The sequence below is a fragment of the Anabas testudineus genome, chromosome 21 (genome assembly GCF_900324465.2).
Source record: "Anabas testudineus chromosome 21, fAnaTes1.2, whole genome shotgun sequence".
NCBI classification, from domain to species: Eukaryota; Metazoa; Chordata; class Actinopteri; order Anabantiformes; family Anabantidae; genus Anabas; species Anabas testudineus.
Genome location: NC_046629.1, coordinates 5,343,765 through 5,363,015, shown reverse-complemented (window position 1 = coordinate 5,363,015; position 19,251 = coordinate 5,343,765). Strand labels below are relative to the sequence as shown.

Here is a 19,251-nt window from a genome sequence, read left to right as displayed (position 1 = left end):
TCTTACTGAGACCATCCTGCTCCTTGATTCAATGAGCCACAGTGGCTCATCTGCACATATAAGTTAAATTAAGTCTTGGTATTATAGTGATCTCAGTCTAAGCAGTGGTAATCCTGACTTATCATGGTGCAGTTGTGCTCTTTCCAACAGAAATAATGTTAAAAAATATAGACCCTTTTTACATCTTGTAGGAAAATTACTTTTATTTCAACTCTTACTTATGCTGAACTCTTCAGAGACAAAGAGAAAATCAATAAACATCCAACATCCAACATAACAGTTGCTGGAGCTTCTCTCTTTTGGCTCCTCGTCTCTTTTAGGAATGATTTCTAAATCGAACTCTTAAGATATGAGGTCTAATATTCTAAAGTAAAGCCTCCTGTACGCTAGAAAAAGACGAGTTTACTGTTGCGCAACTGTACATATAATACTGTACATGCATACATTATTATTATTATGGTTTTCATCGTTATGCTCCTTCATTTCCTTCAAATTAAGGCTGTTTTAAAACCACATTTTAATTTAACACTGTCTATAAATGTCTCTGGATTAGAGCGACAGACAAACCATAACGACTTAAAAATATAAAAGATTAAACATGAAAAAAAAGTCTCTTGTCAGCGAGACAATTTTGTCTCATGATCGTTGGTTCTCTCAATTATCAGGTGCATTACTTGAGAGCTCAGTGGTGGGTGAAGGTTTATGAGGTCTGGATAATACCTCCTCTCTGGGGTTCATGGCTGCGGTGAACGTCCTTCCATTTGCAGTGCACCATCATTGCTCAGTCTGGTGTGTGTGTGTTTACTTCCCACTAGTCCACTGACAGAAGGGAAGAGTAAAAGAATGGAGAAACCATAATAACGGCAGGTTTTGAACCACTCCATCATCTTTACCCCACACCTGACCTCAGCTAACGGAGGTGTTTGTGTGTTCAGGTGTGTGTCTCTGCCCGCAGTGACCTCCAGTCCCGGCTGTAAACCATCTCCTCCCGGCACTGACTGCCAATCTGAACGGTCATCAGGTAATCACCCATTTCCAATTTGCTGCAGCTGATTACTGTGTTTGATTAAGCAGTGTCACCGCTGACATTGCTGATGTTACTTCCTCTGTGATAGGTTTTAGTGGCACGAGTCCCCCATTCATCAAACATTTACGGTGAGAGACTCAATCTTAAACCGCTCAAGACGTTTTCCATGGAAATGCAGTATTCATCAGGAGCCCCTGAACTCAACATAGCTCTGCTGAAGGTGGCTTTGCTGATTATGAATGATTAGTAAGAACAGGGATGGAAAACTTAATGTGACAAGCAGAGGGACATGGTCCTAGTTCCTGCAGGAGCAGGCACAGAGAAAGCAGCACTCTCCTGCCACCTGGTGTTTTAGAGAGGGATTAGTCTCTTCACCTGTTTCTATTAGAATTTAAATCAGTTTAAAGTTGAGTTTCTAACATGTGACACATTGCTCTTCCATTTTATTTTGCATTCTTGATTAGTTTTTATTAAATTCTATTCAAATCTTCTACATTTTGGGGATATCTGCAGTGTTTAACACATTATAAACTGCTTAAACCACACTGAATACACATCTTCTGGCACACAACTACTTGAGAATCTAACTGGATTTTAAATTTTTCACTGGCCTTATGCTATCAAAGAATGAAGCAGCGATTAAAATCGGCAGATATGTTTTTATTCCAGTGTACAAGCTTCAGTAACAACTGATTTAAAAGGTATTTAACCGATGTGTTGGGTAAAACTTTTAACATATAGATGAAAATACAGACACGAATTCAAAATGTGCACAGCACCGTCTAACTCACAGTGTTTGAGAGGTTCCCTGTTTGTAAAGATCCTGGACCACAATTCAAAAAGATTAATGTCATGTATTTGCATAAGTTTACGAAGCACTCACACTCGAGATAAGTCACATTCAGAAATACACAAAGGCGTTAAGTGGCTCATTATGAGTTAGTGGTTTTCAGTCAGTGCTGTGACACGGCGCCAGGAGAGGAACAGCTTTTTATTCTCACTGCACCTTCTGGGTCAGTGTGTTTCCCACAGAGGGCTGATGAATATGTCTCACTGGCACACAGAATAAGGCAGATCCTACAGGTTTATAAAATAATAATAATAATAAAAAAAAAAAGATACTATAAAAAATAGAGATACTATAATAAAGTACCAGCACCTCAAAATTGTACTTAAGTACAGTACTTGAATAAATGTTACTTAACAGCTGTGGGTACAACAGTACAGTCATTAACTCATCAATGGAAAATAATCAAGGTCTTCTACTTAGATACTTATTGATATATTAGACAAACGTACTGTATGTAGTGTACCATGTAAATATAGTCACAGTAAAGGGAAATATCCTGATAAATCGATAATTAAAATTTAAATTTTAAGCACCTATAAACAGACACTAGGCATCAGTATGTTAATATTATTTGTCAGTACACAAATATTATGTGAACAAATAATATTTAGAGTTGTGAGCAAGATATAAACTAGACAGAAGCTGCCAGACAAAGATTTCCAGTTTGCCTGGACAAATAAAAATTTAACTATTGGCAATGTTGTAAACTAAATTATGTTTGAATTTACTTATTGCATAAGACACTATTCCAAACAACGTGTCTGCAACTAGCTAAATATTGTTGGTTTACCTGGGCTTTATTTTGTAGCTATAATAACGTAAGAATTAAATACTTAAGTACTAAGTAATTTGCAAAATCAACTCACTTTTGATAAGAATGTAAATGTTAAAACAGTACAGTGCAGGAAAATAGTACATTCTCCTTGACTGAAGCATATCAAAAATACAAATATATAAAAGTTCAACAGTCTGCTGATTCTTAGTGATATTTAAAGGAATAATTCCAATGCCTTTGAGAAGTGTGAAGCATTAACAGGCAGTTAAAGCTCTTTAACACGTGATTTAAATGGATGCACACAGGCAGAGCTCACACAGGAAAAGGGCACTTTAAACGTGGACTGAGAGTGTTTAGCTCATGTTAATGTTTGTCCTCTTTTTAAAGTGGTGACATGAATCAGAATATCTGGCTGTAGTAAAGACACGGCACCTTTAATGCCCTGCCTCGGTCACTGCGTCTTCAGTGAGCTCCACTATCTCCGTCTGACCTTTTCAAGTCAGCTCACCTCACTCCCCCTCCGCTCTCATCTTCCGGTTGCCAGCATCGTTTGTGAGCTTGCGTCATGTTGACAGGTCTCGTCTCAGAGCTCCACAGTTCGCAGGTGGCTGCGAGGGGAGACTGCAGCCAACACGCTCTGAGGCAAACACTCCGACTTCTCTGTGGTGCTGCCACAACAAGACCAGTGAGGCTTCCCGGGGTGTCCCTTATGACCGTGACCGCAGCCTTTAAATCCTCCTGCAGTTAGACAACAGATCACGGTACCATACCACAATGTTTTTAAGCCACAGAGAACGTTAAAGTAAACAATTGACATCTAAATAATGTTCCGTCTACCTGGCATGGTTCCTGGGCAGCCGCATCGAGCCTCTTTGGCTCCTCCACTGGAGCAGAAGCAGCAGCAGTGAAACTTTCCACTGTGTTGTCTGAACTTCTTCTTCACGTTTAGGACAAACGGAGAACCCTGCATGAAGACACGGCAAAGAATCAGTGTGTGTGTCTCTGTTGTCGAGATGATGTTTGCACCCAGAGGTGCTGTTGAAGCTTCGGCTCAGTGATGCTTCAGACTAAACTATCTTCAAATGTGCATCTTATCGGTAGAAAAAAAAAGGTTAACTGAGTTATACTTAATACCAATTTGACATAGATTCCCTGCATTCTCATATTAGTGACCAACGTCAGGTGATTTCTTTACCTTGACATGTTGGGCTTTGACACAAACCCACACAGAGTACATCCCCGGCTCCTCCGGTGTGTATGAAACAGAGTAAGATCCATCGTTGTTGTCGATCACCGTCGTCTCCACTTTGCTGCAGAATCAGATGGAACAAACAGATGACATACAACTGACTAATTCTGTTGGTTTCATGCATTTCACCTCCTTTAGTTACAGTCAGCAGAGCAATGATAACCACAGCTGTTAGAGTCCATGTTTCATGATGTTATAAAATCCTTCAAGTTTTTCCTCATAGAAAAATGAGCCAACTCTAACTCTAGTTCTTATGACGATTGTTCTTACAATCTACAAACAAATGCTCACTGGACTCAGTTTTATCAATGAAAACCACAGCTGATCATTGGTGAATACCTGTGGTTTGTTAATGCATGCTGCTCAAATTACAGGTAGGTAGTTAGAGTGCAAACACGTCAGTGCTTTGGCATCACTAAGAGTTAATTTACTTAATTAGAAAGGCAGGCATGTACAAGCTGTTGTAGATAAGAGGTGGTGCATCGTGCACATCCGTGCATCGCTTCAATACAACAAAAAGAAAGTCAATTCAAAGTGACTCAAACAACAGCATGAATAGAAGGAGTTTGTGTAACTGTGTGTAGGTCAATAAGGGAGTGCCTCCGCTAAGTAACGTTATAAATATACTGTGAGAAAGACGAGAAGCTCTCATGGTGCCCCAATTAAAGCGAGGACACTGGCAGGATGCTTTTAATTAAAGAACAGTTATAAATCTGCTTTGTGCACATCGTGGTTCGTGTTGGAACAGAAACGCTCAGGACAGAACAGGCAGACAGCATCGTGTACTCACCAGTTTTTCTTCTCCTTGTGGACGATGCTGACTAAGACGTTCTCTCCTCCTCGTGCCAGCTGTTCTCCAGCTGAGTCTCGACAGAGGAGGGTGAAGTGGCCTTGTTGACTCTGCCTGCCCTGGTGTAGACCTGTAACCACAAGAGGTTTATACACAGATACACAAGAGGCCAGACAGAACAGACATTAACACACAGTTTACCTCCACTAACCAGTGACGGTGTAGTTTACACACGTCTGTCCAGACTGATGAAATAAAAAAATCCTTCCAGGTGTTTTTAAAAATACATTTACAACGAGAACTGGATGATCAGTAAACAGCACATTACTATAAACAACATCCACGTTTGCAGCATCATTATGATTTACCTTAGCACGATTCACCATACAGATACTAAAAGAGGCTCTTCATCTTATATATACAGCACAAAATGGAGACGCTTGGACATCTGTCTTGTTGCCATGAAGACTTCAGTCACAGACACACAAACATCCCCCCACTGAGTGCCTATGTCAGCCACTTTCCCTCTAAACAAATGGTGGTCGTAGTCAATATAAGTGTTACTTCAGACACAGCTGAGCTTCTCTGCTGCTGACGAGACTTTTCCACAGCCTTACATCATTATTTAGTGTTTCATTAACTTGTCCTGCTGGGCTCTGGGGACACACGTGTTGAAGTTAATATTGTTTGTGTTCACACAGTGATGAATGTTGCTTTGCACTTTCTTGTCATAGTCTATTAGCAGTTTGATAACTAATGATCCCACGCTGGGTTTTCATTACTGACTGGATGCTGTTAGAATTGCTGCTGTTGCTAATGAAGCTACTTTTACTTCTATATATATGGTGTCCCACTGTAGTACAAATATTATGATATACATTATTTATCTATATATATTGACACTATCAATTAGTCAATCAACAGAAAAATAATCTGCAACTATTCTGTGTAACCCTTTTTTGATTTGTAAAGATTTGCTGCTTTTTTGTCACGTATTAGTAAAATAAAACCTTTTATTAATTAGGCAATTTGTAGACATCACCCTAATAAAACAAATACAATTAAAAAAAATCTGTTGTCTGGCATTTTAGAGTCAACAGATAACTGAAGCACCGCTACTCATACAGTGACTACAGTCATTTGTGGCAGTACATATTTAAATAAACTTTCCTGAGACATGTTTACTTCTTCTGAGAGTGAGATTTATATCAGTTTATACCGTCATGAAGTTGGACTGTGTTTAGATTAGCTTAGCATAAAAGCGAGAAGCAGCTACGGTCGCACACCTCAGCCTAAAGTAAAATAAAAAACGCACATAAACTAATTTACATGTGGTATGGGACATCCCAGCTGCTGTCTTTAGTTCAGATGCAGCTGTTATGGACAGTAATGCTGCACAGCCCTGTGTCCCAAACCCACCACTCAGGGAGGGGGTGTCGTCAGTTTCTGCTTTCTAAGAAAAATAAATGAATAAACAAAACTTCCCCATAATACTGCAGATTTGTGTAACACAGTCCTGAACACAAAAACAGAAGTGTTAAAAAAAAGAGGAAGTGTCGCTAAATGGCCACTGACGGTTAAAATACTACATAACCCACAAACCACAGACACAACAAACATGTGGTTCAACGCATTGATGACTGACCTTTAGGCAAACATTACAACAACACATGCTCTGTGCAATTTGACGCCCGGAGGCCTCCGTAGAGAAGCCCTTTTATTTGCTGAGGTTTTCCTTTTCACACACAGGTAAACACCACTTTAATGAAAAGCTGTCGATGAGACAAGCTGCTACAAATCTAAACTGTGTGTTCGAAGGGTGCGAACAAAGGACAACACGAGTGCCATGTGGCAATATTAGCCTTACAATGTGTGTTGTGTGCAATTTATCAGGGCGGCAACTTTCATGGTCCATTAATGAATGAATTACAATGTTTGTCGTCGGTGAGAAATAACCCTGCTTTATAGTGTTGGATATTTCCTCTTATACTTACTGCAGCAGGCGTCCTACAAACAAACACACAGTATAGAACCTGTCTGTCAAACTCTTGTGATCCTTTCAGAGTATGCATGTATTTTTCTTCCATTATAAAACCCTGGAGGCTAAACTACGTCTTTTGCCTTTAACAGAAGCTATTTTTGTTGCTTGGAAATGTCCTGCAGCCACTTGTAGTGTGTGTGTTGTGCTGCTGTATAAACATCCCCCAGCACACCGCCTTCAGCCCTCAGGCCTGTTGATTCATCTCAGCATTCCTTCAGTCCCAGAAGAATTTCTGTCTTTGACTCAAGGCACCCAGGAAGGTAACAACAATCTGTTCCCCCCCTCATCCACCTCCACCGTAACATTTACTGTCTGACGTCCAAACACACTTACCTTCTCCTTCTATGGTGCATTTGCTGAGGTCCACTGTCTTAGAGTTAATCACTCCGACCACTGGGTAGCCGTCCACCTCCCCTGCAGGCTCCCTGGGCATGAAGCTGATGCTGCTGCCATCGTCGGGGGCCACAGCGGCAGGGTGGGGGTCGTAGCTGCTCTCTGCTAGGCCGGTCAGCCTTTTCAGGGTCACTCCTTTGGCGCTGAGGATCTCAGCATCTGAGCCGCAGCTCAGCAGTCTCTCTGCGAACTCCACGCTGCCTCGCACGTCCTGCAGAGCCTGCTGCAGCTGCGCCCCCTGCAGGTGGAGCTGGTTTCTGCAGAACAGCGAACAGAGACCGTGTGAATGACGAGCTGCGATTTTTAACAGTGCGTATTAGTTTTTTTACAAACTCAATGAGCTGTGACTGAACAATGAGCTCAGGATATGTTGCCAATATGTTGTCACTTCATAAAATCTATTTTATTTGTCCCAAGAGAAGAGTTTTGTAAAAAATAAAAACCCGGCTTATAGCCAAGACAATAAAACATCAATAATAAACATGTTGACACTGAGGTCGGCAGAAACCCAGTGTTTAGTTTTTAAATACAGTGTACTGACAGAAGTACTTGAAGAGGTTCAACATGCTGTCAAGTCATATAGAGATTGTTTTGAGGGCCAAAATAAACATTGGCACTAAGTACAGTAGCGACTGCATTAGGGTTTTTGTACTTATAGTTCTGTAATTCAGCAAAATAAAATAACCTCCTATATGTTGGAGTCTGCTTGATGAATAAAGGTTCTAGAAAACTTCTCCTCATGCTACTTACATGTTCATTTCCACACATCACTGTCATGAAACCTGGGGCTGCTGCTTCATACCTGCGCTGGACACGGAGCTCCTCCAGGCGACGCAGCAGAGACAGGCAGTGGGCTTCCACAGCGCTGGCATATCCTCGTGCAAACGCTCTCACCTCGATGGCTGTTGCATCCACACGTACTTGCAGAGCCTCCTGGGATAATTCCACCTGTAACAAAGTGAAGGAAACGGAAGAAGAAGATCTGTGATACAGACACATAAAAGAACACAAAAACACTTCGACCTCCACCTCATCCTCTAAATGTCATCCACAGAAACAGTGGGATGGGATCAAAGCATGGCCTTAAAGCGAGAATCACTGGTGTGGCACCTTGTGCAGTGACTCCTCCAGTCTCTCCAGGCGAGGTCGCAGGCGCCCAGTGACCAGCTCTCGGATGCGGCCTCCGTGATGGTTGATAACATCACGTGTGGGGCAGCAGTGGTGGTCGCGGTGCAGCGTGGCAGCACACTCCAGGCAGACAGGCAGGTCACAGGGCTCACAGAAGAGACGGAGCTCCTGACCCGGGTGGAGGGAGCAGAGGACAGGGCGGCAGATACGACCACGGGACTTCAGCTCCTTCAGAGCCTGAACAGAGTGAGATGCTGTTCGCTTCTGGCGCCTGGAGACAGGAAGGAGGAGGAGATGTTCAGATGGGGTTCAAATGTAGCTGGAGCTCTCACGTTAAGCGTCTCTGCTACTGTAAGAGGAGAGTTAGCGTATAACTTTATTATTCAAAATAGAAAACAGAACAGAACCAGAACTGCTAAAACACTTCAACAGAGAGACAGCAGACTGCAGCTGAGTTAAACTACAGGATGCAGAGGGTTCCCTGTCACTGTGACAGTGAATTAAAATCAATTCTACTAAACAACAGAATAAAGACTGTGACCATGTGATGACAACAGACTCCACCTGTGTGCCTGGCAGCAGAACTCGCACAGGTTGACGCAGCAGACCTCACAGCGGCTCTCTGCGCCTCCCTCGCCGCACAGGTCGCAGCCCAGCGGCCCGTCCCTCACCAGGGTCTCCAGGAACACCTCATCCAGCGCCAGGTGGTCTGTGCTCAGCCCGGCCGGCCCCGACGCGGGGATGTCCACCTCGAAGTCACAGTCAGGACAGAGCACCGTCACGGTGACCGCGGGTCTCTCCGCCTCCGCCGCGTCACCGTCCCGCTGACTGCGCGCAGACGCGGAGAACGGCTCCAGCCGGCCGATGCAGTCCGAGCAGAACGTGTGCAGACACGGGAGGATCTTAGGGTCCCGGTACAACCGTCTGCACATGTTACAAACCGCCCTCGGGTTCACCAGCTCGCCGTTTGGTTCGTTTTCCTTGTGCTCAGGCTCAGACATGGTTTTTGGTTCTGGTGCCAAAAACAAACCAATGAAAACCACCAGGAGACTCAACAAGTCCACGAACCAGAGTCAGAGCGGAAAACCAACTTCTCCACCACCTGTCTTCGACATATTAACCACTCATGAAGAACGAACCCATCGGTTTTCTGCACTTTGATAAAAAACACGTTTTAATTTCACCTTGATGATTTAAAGTCCAACTTTTCTTCGGGAGAACTGCGCTGCGTTCACTGCTCCCTGGGACATATGACACCTCGCTCCCTATCAGACCAATAGGAAAGCTCTCACGGCCCAACAGGGGTGGTCCACAGACTTTTCCTGACTCTTCACTTCCAGTCCGGGACTCCTGACTGTCCCCATCTACTGGTGGGACAAACAACATGCTCCTGACAGCATCAGTGGATCAGTTGATGTTATGACGCATCAGGGGCAAAAAGGGGCACTTGTTTCCTCTGTGCTGTAATTTGACGTTTTATTTATTTATTTTGCTCCAGTTTGTCCACAAACACATCTTTATCCTGGTTTATGCTAATTACATCAAAGTAAAGACACAGACTACTGGGAAATTTGAGTTTTATTGAATAAGACATAACACAGTGACTCATATCTACAGACAAAACACATGCACATCTACAAACATATGAACTAAACTTCACCAGTTTAACAACACAGACACAACAGTCTTCCTCATTTTACAGCGCTTTTTAAAATTTTGCACGTGTTTTCTCTGTTTGTATGAGTTTTCTTAAGTTGCAGCGTATTGAGCGCTCAGGGCCACCAGAGAAAACATGTAGCCTGTAAGAAGAAAATGTAAAAGTTGAATATTAATATAATGTTAAACGCTGTTACACGGTAACAACACTCACTGTAATAAGTTAATACCCAGATAACGTAATGTTCAGAAATGAGAAACTGCTTGAAATAATTCCTGAATGCTGCATGGGCACACACAAAAATATAACTATATAATCTAATAGCATTCGTTTAATGCATGTTTTCCTGTTTGTTTATAATCAGGTCAGATAATAGATGCTGGTCAGAATGTTCAGGTACGTTGATGCCAGCAGGGACGAAGCTGCACTGTACACGAAGTACGAGTTCCCCGAAACACCAGACTCTGAAAAACATGAGTAGATTTAGGATAGAAACAAATTAAGTACAAAAAGTACTGAAGTAATCTTAATTCCCTGATATGGATCAGTCAAAGGAATTGATTACATTGACTACATTTCCCATAATGCAGCTCAGTTAATGTAAGTCTTCCATGACATCTCCACTGCCTCTTAATAACTAATCTGAAACACTAACCCACAGAAGACATGATTCTGTTTTCACAGGGCTGGGTCCTCGTCCTTGTGTAAAATCTGCGGGCTGCTCCTTTAAGGTTCTCTAACAGCCCCTTCTTTCTTTACCATGAATCAGCGTTCCAGTTCATGACACATGGACAAAGAGGTTTGGAGCTCGTTGGAAACACTTAACACGATCGAACTGTGAATGTGTACCTGTTACAGTTGCCTTTGAGACGGCAGCCACCAAGTTATTAGCAATCTTGCAGGTGTAGGTGCTGCTCATATTGACCGACTGCAATGTGCTGACGACGCTGAATATCCCCGCAGAGTTTTGTGTGAAGCTTGTGTTTCCATCCAGGGCGTTTTCATTAGCATCTTTCCACGTCACGTTTGGTTTCGGGGACCACCAGTTTGCCACAGCACCCAGGGAACCATTTGACAATGTAAACGTCGGGGCTGAAAAGGCTGAAACAGTAGAAGTGGTGAGTAAATAAATCATGAATACATACAGACAATATGTCCCACTGTGAATATCAACATCTAAATCTGCTGTGAACAAAGCTGTAGGGTTGAAGGTTAAAGTGGAACTAGTGTGCTCAGAGATATTCATTTTCAAAGTAAACACTGCCAACACTCATCCTACCTGCTGTTCTGAGGTTAATGTTGACCTTCCCTCCACCACCAGAGGAGCTGATGGTGCAGGTGTACACCCCCTGGTCACTGCTCATCACGCTCCTCAGTAGCAGAGAGGCGTTCCCTGAGGCCAACTCATTGGGGAAGAGTTGAGTTCTGCCTGCAAACTGGGAGTTCTGGTTCACAAGATTCGGAGCTCCATTCACAAACTGGTAAACAAGTCCGTTCATGTCTGTCTTCTCCCAGGTCACCGACACCTGCGTGAGGCTGATCTGTGCACTTGTTGCAGGAACAGAGAGATAACAGCTGAGAAGCTCATCCTGGCCAAAGTTGGCGACGGGAGCAGCGTCACTGCTCAAAACCGCGGACGAGGAATCTGTGGGATGAGGAGGCAGGTTGCCCAGTTACATGTTGTTGTTGCTGAATCTAAAAAGTCTACAGTCTAAATTGTATGACAATCCTTTTGTTATGATCTCTTTGAAAACAAGGAAACCAAACCCAGTAGTGGAAGAAGTAAAACCACTCCAAACAGAATAAGTAAAATCAAAAATGCTGTTAAAAATCAAGATAAAAAATAAAGTTTCTAGGTATTGTCAGCAAAAATATACTAAAGTAGCCATAATTTTATAGTAAAATAATAAAACAGGTTTAAATGAACAAATGTGCTTCTACCTCTTCCTTACTTAAGGGTTACCATGGATTCCTCTACAAACCAACATAAACTACACAGACATACTGTACATAAACGGTTTGAAACATTTGGCTAGACAAACAGCATGTGCTGAACACGCCCATGGATCACCTCGGGCCTGACAGAGCCACCACAAATGACAACAGGATCTCAGAAGGATTCATGGGTCTTACTTTTGAAAGCCAAGACTAAGATGAGGATGATGAAGGCAGAGAATATGACGATGAGGGTCACCATGCTGCACCAGAAGAGAAAAGCAAAGAGAAAAAAACTCAGTTAGCTTCAGCAGTTTTCAGACATGATCTATCTGAACATAATATTTTGCAGGCACATGTGATATTTCATAAATAGAAGTATGATGAGGTCGTTTTACTAGATACTACTGATTAATGAGTGTTCAGTTCTCTGGTTTCCTAACTAAGGTTCTTTTGTCCAAATTATTGGTTTTGTGATGTGATTAATGGGAATGACAAATAAATATCTTCTGCTAAAGATGTTTGTATTATTGTGTTGGATTTCTTTCAAACATTGGTTCATTTACATCTCAAACCATAAAAGAAAAGGTCTTCACCTTTAGAAATGTGAACCTGCGGCTCCAACTTGACGCTGCTTTTTTGAAAGGTTGTGAACTGAAGGCTTAACCTTTAACTTTTAAGAAACCTTTAAAGTTAACCAGTAACTGTAGCTGTCAAATAAATTGGAGCTGAAGAATCAACTCGCTATCTGATCCCTTTCCGTCAACTATTAAAAATGCATTCTGCAGGAATCTGCTCCTCACTCCACCAGTAGTTTATATTGACATGTAATGTAAAACACTTTGTTGTAGCGGTGGTTTCTCTAAATTATAGAAAGCACATTTTACCACAACTCATCTTCAAACTCTGAGGCACCACGGTCTTCTTGAGACAATTTTATGTATCTATTATTATTCACTATTACTATTAAGTGCTATTCACCATTATATTATTCATTATTCACGTTTCTGCAGGAATACGATACAAAATAAATATTTACCTGCAAATGTAGTAGAATAAGAATAAAATAGCAAAAGAAAAGTACATTTAGCTCAAAATTGCACATGTGTTTATTACAATTTTTAAAGATTTTCTACTGCTACAGTTGCCTGCATGCTTTTTAAATCACCATCAGCAGAGAATATAATCAAACCGTATGGCCCCACCTGTAGAAGATGATCTGACCAAGAGTCGCCATAGCTGTTGATGAACTCTTGAGAACTGGAACCAATTTGACCCGGCTGCGTAAGTCAAAGGTCCAGTTGCGCCATTCCTCCCAAAATAATTTCCACACACACGCTGCTGCCAACCAGACTCCTGCTTCTTCCACAGAACAACAGTCTGCTGTTTGTCTGTCGGGCTCCCTCGCAGCACTTTAAACACAACACCATAAGTAAATATTACCTTTAAGGTGTGGGCTTTATACCTGCTAGTAATGTGAGATATTGTGACAACAGCTCATTTACCTTATCAAAATAAAAGTGCATGCCACATTGTACTGTATCAGCACTGAAGAAGTATTCTTTACCTTACCAAGAGTACCAAAACAAAAACAAATAAACAAAAAATTAAGTAAAAGTCTGCACTCAACAGTTAACATTAGTAAAAATACAATATTAGTAAACAAATGTACTTAAAATATAAGAAGTAAAATGACTTTCTTAGTAATTTAGTGGTCTTCATTAATCAACACTTAAACCATCAAATTTTCTACAGGATATAAATAAATCCAAACATTACTCAACACCAAAGTTTTGCCCGGTCTGATGAGACAGTTAAAAAAGAGAAACAAGAATATTAGAATGAACATGTGAAAATGCAAAAGCACATTAACGTCATACGAAACATATAAAATAAGAAGTAGCTCTGATTTCAGTTTTCATACTTTAAAAACAGACACGTGAGCCTGAGTAAAAAAAAGGCAGTTTCCAGTAAACATGCCTTTGGCATATAAGAGGATTGTGAAATAAAGTATTGTTGGTGATGGCTAAACATCTGCTTAAACTGCTGATCAAGTATTAAACCATATCATTAAACCAAATCATTAAATCAACCTAAGTTAAATGTGTGACATAATGAATGAAGCCTTCAATATCTGGTTAGAAAATATGTCCTGGTGGAAGTATTTCAAAATTAAAAACCTGAACTTCATTTTGAGCTACGTTTAGATAAAACCTTTAGAATCCAGTTAAATCAAACCACAATCAAGGATTTTTCGTTTTCTGAACATCTCAGCTGCATCAATTATTCTCAGTATCAGCCATCGCATGAACATGGACAAACTCTATGCTTAGTTTTAGTTTGTTAGTTACTTAGTCTTTAGACATACTGTTACTGTGAATTTATGCTTCTATTGATGAACTGTGATACAACTTGGTTCCTCAGACTTGGACAGCTAAACTCAGAAAAAAAGATTCAAGGCTTCAAGTTTCTTTTGACATTTTAAAGGAATGTCTGTCTGTTTGTGTATCAGCAGGATGTTAAAGATGCTAAATCATTAGAGGGCCTTGGTTGTACCCAAGGTCTACATTATGCCAACAGAAAATGAAAGTCATTATAGTTCAAAATCAGGAAGTCAGATCTCTACACAAAATATAAATAATGTGAGGGAAAATCCACCCATTTATGTGAGAAGTGAAACATACGGTGTAATCACTGTGAAAGTAGAATGGAAAATCGTTAAGTGTTTACCCACTATGTCATAACGATCACTGTCCAGGCGTATTTAAGGTAAAACAGCTGCAACGCATATTGATATTTGACATCTTTTCACTCTGAAGCAACTGGAGCAGCTTTCCGTCAGAATGCCACACCCTGATTTTTCCCAAAGAATTCTCAAAATAATAACAAATGCTGTGAGCACGTTCCTGCTGATAGTTCTCTTCTACATCCTGGAGTACATTTTTGACATGAATTTTGTTTGTTCGTGCATGGAAGGACTACATCCAAATGGTATCCTGTACTTGGCTGCCCCTCCTATGATCCTCACCTTAGTCATCAACATCCTGGAGCTTTTCAAGAAGAGAAAGGGTATTTCCAGATGGCATTGTCTTAGCTGCAGCTGGGTTAATTTATGTGGCCAAGTTTTGAAGTTTTTACTCAAATATATCAGTTTGAGTGCTGTATGGATATCGACTGTTCTGTTTGATGGAGACTGGTATTTCTGCTTGATGACAAACTACAACCAATTACAGACTGGACTTCCTTGCAAAGAAAGCCTGACGCCAAGCGAGCGGCAGATTAAGGACGCTTACAAGACTGAGTCACTTGTAAGTAACAACACACAATAGAATAAGATTATTTTTTTGTTTTTTTTTACAAAATAAAATTTTAGAAGAACATTGTGCTAAAATCTGCATTCACTATAGATCTATGTATATCACCATTTGTAGCTAGATACACAGTTCATGTTTAAGAACTGAAGTAAGAGTCACGATCATCTCATGTATTTACAAACAAACAAATTAATGTGTCAGTCAAATATCTAAATAAACTCTCTGGCATCTTTTCATCAGATCAGAGCTATTAACATGTATCAAGTGACTGAAATTCTATTCAGTTCATTCTGAAATAAAAAAAAAAAATTATCCAACATCATTAAAAAATATCATATGGTGTTCCCCAAGGATCACTTTTAGGACATCTACTATTGAGAACTGGATGACATCATCAGGAGCCAGGGCATGTCTTATCTCACAGTTATGCTGATGACACTCAGCTTTATGTGCTAAGTGACACAGAGAGACTGTTGCATGCCTTTACTTCCAGTAGATTGACCTACTCTAATGCTCTCCTATCTGGTCTACACAGAAACATTATCATTTACAGCTGATCCAGAACTGACAATGCTAGAGTACTGACCAGGCTCAGAAAAAAACAACTGATACAACAGGTCCAGACAGATACTCGTATAAAGATAGACAAACATTAACAAACATAATCTCACAGTCAGCACAGACAATCTCAGCTTCTTACTGCTTGATAGCAATGCTGTCCTACACAAAAACATAAAAAAAAGTTCAGCTATTTATAATTTCTTCTCTGTAGTTGTAGCAGAGTCACTCGGACCATCATCATCAAAGTCTGATAAGAGTGTACAGTATTTCGTTCAATGGCTAATATGCATGGATATGTTAACTAAACTATGTTAACAAATTTACACATAACTTAACTATGTCAACTAACTGGAGCTTGACTGAAACTAAAGATTGTTGTCCTTTATGTTACTTTAATGTTTTGAATACATTCATTCTAAAGTTTCTTTTTTTCCTTTTCCAGGACTATGGCTTTTACGTACTCTGTGGGTTTCTAGCTTGTTGGACCTTTGTTGAAATTGGAAGAGCTTACTGTATACATAAGAAGACATGGAAAAATTGCTCCATGTCTAGAGAGGACTTGTGTCCTCCCTACTACAGTGTGGTTTATGAATCTCTCCTGGAAGAGGAAGTGACTCGATGTTTGAACAACGGGTTAAAGGAAATAGCAGAAGAAAAAGCAAAAGCAATCTGTGAGCCATACCTCAGTGCTCTAAAGACTCATGAACTGCCAAATAATAATAATACAAGTGAAGGAAATGACAATACTAACTATACAGTGTCAGAAACTTGGACGACAATTTCAGCTTGTGATTTCTACATGAAGGAAAACAACACACAAACGAATGGAGAAAGAAAGGATGGTGGAGGAGAGGCTGACTCTCCAATGTTAATAGCCATATAGGCCTTGTGTCCCAACCCTCTCAGACGATCCATATCAGTGTTCTCTATAAGTGTTCCCCTCTACAAACAACATCTAGAAATAACTAGAAATTATATAAAGAATTTGTGAATTAACAAGTAATAAATCCTGACGTACTTTTTAAGGCTCATGAAGGAAATAAATGATCTAAATAAAGATGTTGGAGAATTTAAAAAAGACGATTGTGGAAGACAAGGATTATTTAAGAATAATAATATTGTTATAATGTACAATTAACAAACAAAAATATGGCTGATTTGTTTGCAGATGATAATGTGTTTTTGTGTTGGTTTCACTGATTCCTACAGGATTAAACTGGAATAGATGAGAAAACAAAAGCAGATTCAGGAAGATCAGCTACTTTTTTACTGCTATCCTGAAAACCTTAGTCTGTGACTCATATTCACGCTGGGTGTTGCTGACATCTGTCTCGGTCTTTATCACATGACTCAAACATTTATTCACAAACATTTGATTTTTAATGAATTGTGCACTGCTGCTAAATCTTTTTCTTACAAATCCATCTCAGGCTGGTGTCACAAGACAAATCGTTCCAGTTCTTTAAACTGTTCACTCCAGCTATGATATGGGCACAGTCCTCTTCCCCGAGCTTTCCACCACCATTATCAGGCTGTGGTTCCCGCCAGTAGGTAACGAGCCAAAAAACAAAACAAAACACAAAGACAAAGACTGTTAATGTGTGACATGAACACAATCCATTATTCATCTCTTTCAACAAAGGGTGTGGGTCAGTGTGCTGCTTTGATGTACTTATCAAATGTTATAAATGTTACGCTCCGCTCTGCCGAAGGTTTAAATTGGCACCTCAGTGCTTACGCTTGCACCAAACAACCAAAAAGAGACAGTCAACAACTAAAACGAGGCATTAAATCACTGAAAACAGACATAAAAGCACTAAAAAGGGAAAGTCTAATCATAACATTAAAAAATACATACTAGTTGTATTTTTGGTGACGTTCTATAAAGGCGAAGCACGTGTGTCTTACTTTAGAGAGAGTGGAGCTCCATTAATCCAGATCCAGGTCCCTTCCTGGTCTCTGTCGGTCAAACCAATCCAGGCATGAGTTTCTTTTGAGAGAAAAACTTCTGTCAAATACAAAAAAAGGAAAGTTACAACATTTCTCTGTAAGAAACAGCAACACTTTAAAAGCTGGTTTACAAATGAATAAAAAATGAATAAAAAATGATTCAAATATGGAAAAAATGATGGTACATGATGGTGCTACTGGCTGAAAACATTAATACCCACTTGTGCAGAAGTTGATACCACATGGCTCATTCCAGAAAACTGATACCACAGATTACACTGTGAAAACACATTTTAGTCTTGAGAAAAAACTTGTTTTCACAAGTTAACAACTAATTACGAACAGGAAGTCTGCCATCTGGCAAATTAGTCTTCAAGATAAGGTAAACGGTTATGTCTAGATGACAAAGAAATAAATACTAAACAACTTAAAAGAGCGTAACTGAGACCCGACCAAAGCTTTTAAATAAAAAACTGTGTTTTTGCTTCACTGTGATAAACTTTCAGAAAATGTTGCTGCACTGTCTCATTAATTTCACCTGTACTACTGCCCTGTTGTACCCAGACAACACACCTGTTTACTGTGGTTACAATTTGCAGAAGTGAGAACACACATAGACACAACTTCCTTTTCATTTTCATTGTCTTGTTGCTGTGGATGAGAATGTTTGCAGTGCCCACACTCACTCAGACACTCCAGCTTTTGACTCCAGTGCTGCTGCGATTCACTGGGTCTCTTTGTTTAGTCAGCCACAAAATCTTGTTGTTCTGAAGACACTCGCTCAGGTTTTGTTTGATGGCAACGACTTCTTCAGCTAAACTCTGTGCAGAGTCATGGTCTAAAATAAATCATGAAACACTTTCATTGTTATCACAGGACCTCAGATTGAACGTAATTACATACAGCATCATCTTTGAAAGAAATGTTATTTATAGGATGCAATTTACTAAAAGTAAAACCTTATTTTATACAAGGAGATGCAAATACATCAATAGTAGTAGTAGTAGGCAAAAACTTTTTTCCTAATGCTGCCCGGTGACTAGTGATATATGTTGATGTTTGATAAATGCTTGACTAAAATTATTTGCAGGTTTACATTGTTGGTGAAATATTCAAGCCAGCAAGAAAACACTCAGCAGCACCAGACACAGAACAACAAGTGCATGAAATCTCCTCTCTGAGCTCCACATACCTGAACAAGGAAAAGTCCAGTGAAAACACTCAATGATTCAACAGTAACAGGTGAGAACAGGGATTTAATGACAGCTTGGATTGGTTCAGTCTGACATTCTTACCTTTCTGACATGTTGAAGGTCTGGAGTGAACAGACTTGTCACGTTCAACATTGGTATAGATTTCCTCCATCACTCACGAGGTGACCGAACGTCTCCTAGAAGTTCACAGAGCTTCAACCCTGAAACACTAAAATCCAAACCAGGTGCTGCTCTGTGGATCACCTCTGAGCCCCGACTCTTCCTGAAGGATTAATGGGGAAAGAAGAGGGTTAAAGACAAAAAGTTTATAACTTTGAACTTCACAAACTGTTCACATCTTTATTGTGGAACATAAAGTAACTTCATC

General features: G+C 40.4%; 3 protein-coding genes across 3 annotated transcripts; 1 reads left to right on the top strand and 2 right to left on the bottom strand.

Moving 5' to 3' along the window:
* Nucleotides 1–1,666: 1,666 nt before the first annotated feature.
* On the bottom strand, nt 1,667–9,548 carry trim45 (tripartite motif containing 45). Its single transcript, XM_026375735.2, has 8 exons — nt 8,818–9,548; nt 8,236–8,524; nt 7,928–8,073; nt 7,066–7,382; nt 4,692–4,821; nt 3,848–3,962; nt 3,490–3,616; nt 1,667–3,390 (listed from the first exon to the last, which is right to left on the bottom strand). The coding sequence occupies exons 1-8, from the start codon at nt 9,252–9,254 to the stop codon at nt 3,236–3,238; spliced, it is 1,716 nt and encodes a 571-aa protein (XP_026231520.1). The 5' UTR covers nt 9,255–9,548; the 3' UTR covers nt 1,667–3,235.
* Nucleotides 9,549–9,851: 303 nt separating this feature from the next.
* vtcn1 (V-set domain containing T cell activation inhibitor 1) lies at nt 9,852–13,182 on the bottom strand. Its single transcript, XM_026376986.1, has 5 exons — nt 13,051–13,182; nt 12,044–12,108; nt 11,190–11,555; nt 10,760–11,011; nt 9,852–10,374 (listed from the first exon to the last, which is right to left on the bottom strand). The coding sequence occupies exons 1-5, from the start codon at nt 13,080–13,082 to the stop codon at nt 10,271–10,273; spliced, it is 819 nt and encodes a 272-aa protein (XP_026232771.1). The 5' UTR covers nt 13,083–13,182; the 3' UTR covers nt 9,852–10,270.
* Nucleotides 13,183–14,676: 1,494 nt separating this feature from the next.
* On the top strand, nt 14,677–16,655 carry LOC113173598. The gene is made up of 2 exons (XM_026377049.1): nt 14,677–15,153; nt 16,163–16,655. Exons 1-2 carry the CDS (start codon nt 14,689–14,691, stop codon nt 16,601–16,603), a joined length of 906 nt encoding a protein of 301 aa, XP_026232834.1. The 5' UTR covers nt 14,677–14,688; the 3' UTR covers nt 16,604–16,655.
* Nucleotides 16,656–19,251: the final 2,596 nt, after the last annotated feature.